The 10,489-nt window shown below is 39.2% G+C and overlaps 1 protein-coding gene across 1 annotated transcript; it reads left to right on the top strand.

Annotated features, from left to right (window-relative positions):
- The first annotated feature begins 8,068 nt into the window (after positions 1-8,068).
- On the top strand, positions 8,069-10,247 carry LOC118232293 (piggyBac transposable element-derived protein 4-like). The gene is made up of 2 exons (XM_035427173.1): positions 8,069-8,633; positions 9,312-10,247. Exons 1-2 carry the CDS (start codon positions 8,419-8,421, stop codon positions 10,189-10,191), a joined length of 1,095 nt encoding a protein of 364 aa, XP_035283064.1. The 5' UTR covers positions 8,069-8,418; the 3' UTR covers positions 10,192-10,247.
- The last annotated feature ends 242 nt before the right edge of the window (positions 10,248-10,489 follow it).

Genomic DNA, 10,489 nt, shown 5'->3' with positions numbered 1-10,489 from the left:
TTACGTCCCTTCTGCAGCTAATTGTGCGTCAATAATTAAAGCCCCCCCTGCAACAGGTAAACCGGAGCTATTTTCACATTCATTCCCTCAATATTAAATTGGCGATATACCAAAACTTTGACCCAATGAAAGAAAATATAACACACTGGTTTTGAGAATGTTCGCCAAAAAATAAAAATAAAACATAAACATATTGACTCAGCTACACTAGTGTAGCCCCTTTAACCACCATAGCTGTTGAGGGCAGGGCCCTAGGTTCGTTTACCCTAATGTAATTCACTTTTATATTAGTTTGAGTTCCCTAGTAGGCTTATTTCTATGAACTGAGTACCCTTTAACTTATGAATAATTAACTCAGTAATTAGACAAACAAGAAGACAAGTAATTGAAATATTTACTTAATATGATACTCTTATTATAAACACTTGCAATATGTCAATACCTAAAAAATATTAAAAGATACAATATACTGTATTTGGTCTTTTTGAAATAATTTTTATAAATTATTACATTGCTGGATCTAGTATTATAGAAACTTATAATTTATGAACAGGATTTAACTAAATATTGTTTATGATAGCCTGGTCCTCAGAATGTGCGCTACCTGTTAACTGCATTACATTCAGGCTATAGACGCTTTCAACGGTAACAACATAAACAAAGGTTACTGTGCATGTGCATTGTTCTGGCCCTAACTTAACTTTCGGCAGACTTCCGCAAACAATCAATAACAACAGAGTCCCTCTAGACTATTTCTGAAAACAAGCAAAATAAATAACAAGTAAATTACGTTAGCTAGCTAGTTAAATCTATGTCTGGCCAGTATTATTTGAGGTTACCAGTCGAAGAAAAGAACCGTTACTTGGCCAAACTCAAATGCGATAACGTTACACTACCAGAAAAACAAGTGACAGAAACAGATAGTGTTGACAGTATTGCACCTTGCTGAGCATCATACATTCCTTGCGTAATCCATAACTGTTCTGGGTTTCATGCACATTCCTGTGTAACAAGTGCACTCTTTCTATGATATTGCTTAAAAACGATGATTACATGAGACACAAACTGGGGCTAGTGGGCAGCATGTAGCCAATGCAATTACTGTAGGTTATTTATTTGTATAGCATGCATTGATGGAAAAACATCACTGCATGCATTTTTACAAATTTTCGAAATGTAGTTTATTCCTGAGATCAGGTTGCACCCCACAGCACAACAACCTGAGCCCAACATCAGTCTGCTCATCAGTTTAACTTTCACTCCGTTTGTAATCGGTGTCATATTAAACACAAACCCAGTAATAAACAAACACAGAGCGGAAGTTAACTTAGGGCCAAGCGCATAACCTTGGCAACGCACGTGCGTCCGATGAAAGCGTCTATACTTCACAGTTCTTTCAGTTTAATATGGCTGTTTCATTCTTTGGCTGTTAACATGGCTGTTTCATTCTTTGGCTTTTTGCATTCAGTTCTTGTTCATTCACTTCTCATTTGTTGGTTGCTTTCGTTCACTTCTTGTTTGCTTGCTCTTTGTTCACTTCTCCTTTGCTGACTTAGCTATACTGAAAAACGTCATCCATTTGCAGCTATTTTATTGGCTATTCAGTAAGCCTATTGGCTTCACACATATGCAGGTCTGATAACTAGCTTTTGGCTTCTTGTGCAAGTCACTAAATCATTGTATTTATTTTTTGCAATAAAAAGACAAAAGAGGAGCGAGTGATACAAATCTCAGTGCTTGGATGGAGAGTCAAATGAACAAATCTTTGATGGAGACTCAGGTCAGTGGGTTCACTTGAGAGTTGTTCAAAATTATTAATTTGTTTGCAAACTGCCCAGCACTGGACACAACTGACGATCTATAGAATTTTGTTGCATCTTATCAACAGAAAGTCTCCAAAACTAACATCAGATGCCACCTCCATGTCAACAAGCATTTGGAAGGGCTGGCAGAAAAAGCTCTATTGATGGCAGTCAGCAAAATATGTATCTAGAGTCTGCCAAATAACATTAGTACCTCAACTGGAACTGAGTCAGAAGAAGGTCATACCTACTGCGAAGTATGGTGTTGTATCTGTGAAGTTGCTCTTGGTTAGCCTAAGGTTCGGCCTATGTCACTGAATGTTTTTTCTTATTTCTCAGCCTCATAATGGCTTCCTTGACTTTCATTGGCACACCTCCGATCCTCATGTTGACATATGCTAATAACAGACTTCAAAAGCAATTGAAAGTCTAGAATCAAACCTAGAGACTGGAAGTTCTCTTATACCTGGTCTGAGGAAGCTATTGAACACACCTGATTAATCAGAAACATCTGTGATGCCATTTGTCCCAAACATTATGATGCCCTAAAATGAGGGGACTAGTTAAGTGCTGTAATCTGTAGATGGTGAAACAACAAATTAATAAAAATACCCTGAAATGAAAGTTGAGAATATATGCACTTTGACCATATGTGAATTGTTTGATTGCTAATCTAGAATTGTAGAGTACAGAGCCAGATGAAGAAAAAAAACCTTTTCTCACAGATTTTGTTTTTGGCAATCACTCACTGTGGTTAGCAACCAGCAGAGAACGCTTGGAAACCACGCATGCAAGGTAGCCAAGTTGACGCTAACTTATGCATTAAGGGAACGTAACCGGAAACGTAACCCCGGAAGAGTGGCCCGAACACAGTGTGATTGACAGTCCGGAGCGGAAAAGCCATTGACCTTAAAGCTTACTTCACTTACCCATCACCTAAATTGGTTGCTAAATGAACTTGAGGTAAACTGGCTGTCTGCCGTTATGTTTTATAATTTATTATCAAATGTTTACGGAGCTTCATTTCTATCCGTGACTGTACTGTTATTTCATTGCGTTATATGTATGAAATTAATAATGTAATTATGTTCAGTTATCTTCAATTTATGTATCTCAGCTAAACATCAGTGTAGGCTAGCCTGTTTTTTGTTTTCTAAGTTTTGTGTTTCCTCTACATAGACTTTACCGTGGACTGTGGAGCTGCACCACTGTTAAACCATGGCAATGACATACCAGTGAAGTTCTTTTAACCCCAAGTACGACTGCTGGAAACAAATGACAGGGAAACATTTAAATTAATAAATTGTTGTAATTAATGATTTGACTTGTTTTTTGATTGAAGGGTCACTATTTATACAATAGGTATAATGTGAATTTGTTCATTTTTTTAAAATTTAAAGACTAAATGATACAAAGCAAACCATTCAAAATAATGAATCACGGATAAGGGCAACTGGTACGACAACTATCCTCAACATTTTTACTTGTTGCACAGCAACTGATGTTCTGAAATAGTACTTGATCTATAGTAGAGAATCAGTCCTTTTACACAAATGAGGTGCTTCTGTCTTAAATTACTTAAATGTCTCTCCGGCTTTTTATACAAATGAGGTGCTTTTGTCTTTTAAAATAATTTTAAACTATCACTCACGCTTGATTAATACAATGAGTAAATGAGTAAGGCAGACCCCCAGAAGTAAATAAATAACTTATGAGACATCGTATAATCTCACTGAGAAAGACTAATGGTGAAGCCACACTGCACGCGGCGACGCCTGATGGCGACACCGCCTCCATTCATTTTGAATGAGACATGGCGGCACCTCCGCAAGGGATGTTGGGATTGCAGGTGGCGGGGCGAGGACATAGACTGTATGAGCGAGAGGCGGCGAGGGGGATGGCCAAAGTTCAACTTTGAACCCCAGGCGGGGCAACGGCGCATCACGGTAACCAATCAGATTTGATCTAATGATCCATCAAGTAAATTGTCCCCATTTTTTTCAAATTTTAGTTCCACATTCTATAGTTCCACATTGGAGGACTCGCTCGTAATTGCCTTTATCAGGTTTCCCAACTTTATACGATCTCCTACAGAGAAACCGATAAGAAGAACGCAGCGTGGAGAAAAGTCTCTGAAATTGTCGGTGGCTCTGCTATGTAGGTATAGCCATTACTATGAGTTATCATGGTCCAGTCTGAATAAAAATAATTTTTTAAGTAACCTAGCTCTGAAAGATGCTGCCTAGCTAGGTTGTCTAATGTCTAGCTAGTGAGTAACTACCGACAATAACAACAAAAACATTTTCTTGCTAATGTATTAGTTACTAGTTGTTCGTGATCGTCCAACTAGCAACTAGCAACCAGCAACCTGATCGTCACATTTAACGAACACAACTGTCTGTCAAAAAAAGTGACACACCCACAAGCGGTCGATTGTGGGACGCAGGATTGCCGCGTACAGTGTGGCTTCACCATAAGGCAAGGCAAGGCAGCTTTATTTGTATAGCACATTTCATACACTGGGGAGATTCAAAGTGCTTTACAGAGTAAAAAAAGAAGAAATAAAAAAATACAGTAAAGGTAAAAGGTTTACAATTAAAAATTACAGAAGTACAGACAAGACATTAAAAAAAAAAAACCTAAAAAGTAAACTAGTGCAGTTCAAAAAGATTTGGGTCCTGAATAAAAACAATTTAAAATGAAGGCTATTTAAAAGATAGGCTGAAAAGATAAGTTTTTAGCCATTATAGGGTAGAGTAGGCAGTGTAAAATAGGAAAGTTTTTAGCTTTGACTTAAAAGTGGTCAGAGTCAGGGCTTGTCTAATATCATCTGGGAGGTTATTCCAGGTCTGTGATGCGTGATAACAAAACGCTGCTTCACCGTGTTTTGTTCTAACTCTTGGGACAGCCAGTAGGCCAGCCCCAGATGTCTTAAGGGTCCTAGAAGGTTCATATGGCAAAAGCATGTCAGAGATGTATTTGGGCCCAGAACCACAGAGGGATTTGTAGACAAGCAGCAAAATTTTGAAATCAATTCTCTGAGTGACTGGCAGCCAGCGTAAGGATTTTAGAATTGGTGTAATGTGGTCGTATTTCCTAGTTTTCGTCAGGACCCTGGCAGCTGCGTTCTGAATAAGTTGGAGTTGCCGAAGAGCTTTTTTTGAAAGCCCTTAACTAAGCAAACAAATAAATAAAAATAAACATACAAAGAACTTTTTAAAAAAATGTAAAAGACGATATTAAATTAAATATATATATTAACACCATCTTCAAGTGGTGTGAATTCAAAAATACTCCACACGTTGCTTTTACTCCTTTCTTTTCCAGCCATCTATAAAAAAAAATTATTTAAAAAAATCAGTTTTCCAGTTTCAAACATGTATTTTTATGAATATTATTAGGGGTCCAAGCAGCGAAGCTGGTGGAACCCTATTGTATCTGTTAGGATTATTATTCTTCTTATTATTATTATTTTTCTCCTAAAAATCACCTATGTCGGCCAGATGGTGGCGCTATAACAAAGGGTTTTGCGTAAAAGGCCATAACTCCCACACCATAAGTTAGATCAACACAAAACTTTATAGATCTATGCCTCTGAACGTGCTCTATACTTTTGCCATTGGGACCACCTGTGTCCGCCATATTGTTTTCCCGCCATTTTAACTTTATCGTTGAGGCGTGGCAGCTTTCTCCGCTAAAATGTCTGAGGCTCAGCAACCATAAGTCCTAGAGCAACCAAATTTGGCAGGTGGGTTCCTATGGCCCCCCACTACCCAAGCTCTAAAAATCACCCATGTCGGCCAGATGGTGGCGCTATAACAAAGGGTCATACTTTTAAAGGCCATAACTGCCACAAGTCCGATCAACACAAAACTTCATCGACCGATGCATCTGAATGTGCTCTACAACTTTGCTTTTGGGACCATCTATGTCCGCCATATGGTTTGCCCGCCATTTGGCCGTTTCTATTAGGTGGGGTGCGGAAGAGCTGTGGCTCCAAATCTAAACGGTTACGACATCGAGTAAACTTCTTTACGGCAAGCGACAACCATGGCGATGCAAGTAATCCGACACCGTAGGTCTAGTTTTTATCAGTGAAAGGGCGGTCTGACAGTGCCACCTAGAGTGCATGCTAGGATAGGCTACCAAAAGTTTTTCAGTAAAAGCTTTCTGAGAGGATGAATAATTACTTTTCTTTGGCATGGATCCATTTGAAGACAGTATCGGGTGAGTTCGTTTAGTCTTTGAATCTGTCATTATGCTGAGAAATAGTTAAACCATTTTATTGATAGGTTCTGAGTTTCTGTGCAAACGCGCGAAAACACGCTGGTATAATAAAACAATGACGGTAATACATATATAGTCCGCTTCGTTCCGTTGCTACCATAACATAACAGACTATCTTATGTCTACAGCTGCAGTTCTCGCTGCAATTTCTAACATTGAATATTCACAAAAAACGCAATTTATGCTGTACTCTGCCAATGTCTAAATAAATAATACGCCACGGTAAAGCTTTGAGAGGATGAATCATTACTTTTCTTTGGCATGGATCCATTTGAAGACAGTATCGGGTGAGTTCGTTAAGTCTTTAAATCTGTCATTATGCTGAGAAACAGCTAAACCATTTTATTGATAGGTTCTGAGTTTCTGTGCAAACGCGCGAAAACACGCTGGTATAATGAAACAATGACGGTAGCCTAATACATATATAGTCCGCTTCGTTCCGTTGCTACCATAACATAACGACCTACAGCTGCAGTTTCTCGCTGCAATTACTAATATTGAATATAAACAAAAGACGCATTTTACGCTGTAGTCTGCCAATGTCTAAATAAATAATACGGTCCATTTGAAGACAACATCGGGTGAGTTCGTTTAGTCTTTAAATCCGTCATTGTGCTGAGAAATCGTATTCTCAATTTAATCTCTAAATTGACTGTAAGCTTAGGGTTGTAACTAGGTAGTTGTTCCGTAGGTGACTTAGTCTTAACTCGTCTTAACTATTGTTTGAATGTTCTCATAGACTGCGTTGTTGCTGTTCTTGTTTGTGTTAGCGTTAATCAGTTTAACCTACTGGGTCCAAGTTGAACTATGCGGTTGTTCCCTGCACTTGGAACGGTATTTCTCTCTAGGGTTTTCGGCACACTTATTCCTGGTTATGGTTATACATTTTGTTGTACGTCGCTCTGGATAAGAGCGTCTGCCAAATGCCTGTAATGTAATGTAATGCAATATTCCGTAGCAACAAGATAAACCCGACATTAGCCCTAAAATATGCCAATACAGCAGTGAAAACGCTGCTCACTGAATAACGAAATAAACGAGACAATTAAAAAAAAAAAAAAAAATTATACCATGTCATTCTACAGTCAATATCTGGGACTAAACATTTAATAAATATACAATCTTACCATCGGTTTTACGCGTAGAGATGTCCCTTTTGCGAATGAGTGGTTATATATTGTCTTGGACAATCCGTTTGTGAAATATACGCGCATTTTTAAATCACTGGGTAGGCTACGTTCAATAATAGCTGTGCGTAATACCACACCTGTTGCTTACGGTGTTGTCGCCCTTTTTTTTTTTGCACTTTGGCTTGATTGACAGTTAATTCATTCCGTAGGTGAGAGTATAAGCTTTCTAACGATGTATAACATGTCTGATTTTTCATTTGGAATAGCGTTTTATAGGTCAGCGTAACCGAAAATTTTCTTATATGCCAGTGTCTAAATAAATAATACGGTAGGCTATTCTGCGAGCACTACGCAGGTCGCGAGTTGATATTTCGTCTTTTGTTTCGTTTTTTCTCAATGTCGTCTTCATTATTTGAAATGCGTATTTATGTGTTATTATTCTATCTGTCTCTGAGGCGCTCTGAAATGTGCATTCTCTGCTAAGCTGAGCTATGGATTGGAATATGTGTCTGACGTACTGTTGCACCGTATACCGAAACGAAAAAAAAAAAAAAAAAAAAAAAAAACTTCCGTATTAGAATTTTCCGACGTTCGGCAGTTTTGCGTCAAATGTAAAAGCCAGGGAAATGTGTCTCCCGCATTACTGATTTAGAGGATGAAAAGTGTAGTTTGTCAGAATCTTCGCTAGATGGCAGTAGCAACTAAGGTTGCCAAGTGAGGTGACCTGCGCTTGTGCATTCACTTCCCTGATACAGCGCAAGCTTCCACTCAGTTGACTTCAGTAGCAATAGGTGTTCTAATTTGTAAATATTTTATTATAGGAAGATGCTGTATTGTTATTAACTCTCTGGGGTCGAGAGCTCCGCCGGCGGAGCTCGACAAGATTTCGTTGCTATTTGGATGAATAACTTCGCGAGCTTTTATCATACGGACACAACAAAGACATTGACATAAACCTTAGAATCGTGGCATTCCAATGTACCCATTGACAAAATATATGAATTGTTTTAAGCTATTTAAAATGAGATCAAACAGACCATTGCCATGTGCTAAGTCTTTCTCATTAATATGTGATGTTCGCTCGGCAGTAAGTACACCCAGACCACATTCACAAGATAATGACATGCTAATTGCTATCGATGGCAGGGGAGGGGCGATGCGTTTGATGTGCGAGAGCGCCTACTGTAAACAAGGATAAAATGTCACACAGAAGCATAGCCCACGTCTTCTCGGGCAATCCTTACATTTCATTTCGGAAAATGGCACGAATGACTGGACTGGATGTTCTTCATGCTTTGTGGGAGAGCGACCATGAAGACGCGAACTCATCAGGTCCGGACACTGAAGCTGACACTGATGAAGAACGGTGTCATTTCGAACTGCGAACTGATCCAGCTGAGGATCAACTTCATGAGTAAGTGTATTTCTTACGATAATATTGGTAGTGTGTACTGTATTGCAACTTATCTGTGTGTTTGTAAGAATATCCAGTAATATGCGCGTTTGTAAATTGCCACACTACGAACGATTCAAATACTGCATCTCAAAAAATTGCACTGTAACTATTTTACTTGATCACTGTACGTAAATAACCTATGCGTGGCGTGTATTGGCGTGGCTAGGATTCTAAAACCGGGTGTCCTCGCACAATCGATGTTAGCATATTGCATGTAAGTTCGGGAAATAAACTAACCACTTAGCTAAAAAGACCTACTTCAGATTGAGGCATTATTTATGAGTTGCGTGAGTTTAGCTAATGTTGTTTCGTTGATAGCTTTTATTATTTGTAAATATGTGTACTGTATTGCAATTTATGTGTGTGTTTGTAGGAATATCGAGTAATATGCGCGTTTGTAAATTTCCACACTAACCGTTGCATCTCAAAATTATAGGCTACCTCTCTGCATCTGGTTGTGTTTGTTCGGTTATTTGTTTGTATAAGATATAACTGCCACATTTTCTAAGTTTTGTTTTCATTAGTTAGTGGTTTGTCCCTTTTTTGTAAATCACATTGTTGTTGATGGGAATGTGCTAAATAAAGTTTGATTTGATGTCACATTTCCTAACAATTTTGTTTCTATTACATTTACAGAGATGCTGATCAGGTAACACAGCCTAGTTTACCACCTGCTAAGAGGCGACGCAAGAGTGGCAAGAGGACACCAGTCAACAAGCAGCAAGCAGCTCAGCCAGCTCGGTCATGGAAAACTGAGAAATCTGCTGATGTGGCCCCACCGGTGATGCGTTTCCGTCCTGCGCGGCAACCTGGAGTGCAGCTGAGCTCGACAGAAGCCCACACTCCTCTGGATTTGTTCAAACTATTTTTCTCTACAGATGCTGTCAGGACACTGTGCAAGAACACTAACGAGCATGCTGCCAGGGCAATAGCAAAAGGGAGGAAGTATAAATGGACTGACATTGGGATAGAGGAATTCTACAGGTACATTGGACTGATTTTTTACATGGCCATGGTAAAGCTGGACCAAATCAGAGATTACTGGCGGCAAAGTAGCATTTTCTCTGTCCCATTCCCAGCAACCGTAATGACAAGGGACAGATACAGAACTATTTGCTGGAATGTACACATGAGTGATGCAGACAAGGACCAAGAAAATGACAGGAAGCGGGGCACACCGCAGCATGACAAACTCTTCCGGGTCAGACCTCTCATGGACACAATTCAGCATGCCTGCAAAGCCTTCTATCATCCTCGCAGGAACCTTGCAGTGGATGAAAGAATGGTAGCAACCAAAGCAAAGACTGGTATGACACAGTACATGAAAGAAAAGCCGACAAAGTGGGGTTTCAAGTTGTTTGTGCTTTGTGACTCCAGCAATGGATACACTGTGGATTTTGCTGTGTACACAGGAAAGAACAGCTTTCAGACAGGACAAGGACTTTCATATAACTCTGTGTCATTCTGGAGTCAAATTGTGTGTGTGAAGCAGAAATATTGGGTTTATATTGTGTAAATGCTCTTTTATATTATGCACTTTGCCTAATAAAGTTGATTCTGATTCTGAAATAACCTGGAAGTGTGTGTGAATTGCATCTCCCATTCATATAATTTACTTCAATGAATGTACCAAAATCAAATGATGTCTGCGTTTCTGTCTTCTAAATGGCTCACTGTGTATTGCTTTGTGAAAAGTCTTTGTCTTAGAGGTGGGGAGGCATGCGGCCAGGTGTGAATAGCCTACTTAGCAGGCAGGTCCTCCTTCTCAATAAATATTCATTACAGAAAGGCCATTAGCCCTCCCATTTTCAAAA

Source organism: Anguilla anguilla, chromosome 7, assembly GCF_013347855.1.
Source record: "Anguilla anguilla isolate fAngAng1 chromosome 7, fAngAng1.pri, whole genome shotgun sequence".
Taxonomy (NCBI): Eukaryota; Metazoa; Chordata; class Actinopteri; order Anguilliformes; family Anguillidae; genus Anguilla; species Anguilla anguilla.
The sequence above is the reverse complement of the archived record's forward strand: the minus strand, read 5'-3'. Positions and strand labels throughout refer to the sequence as shown.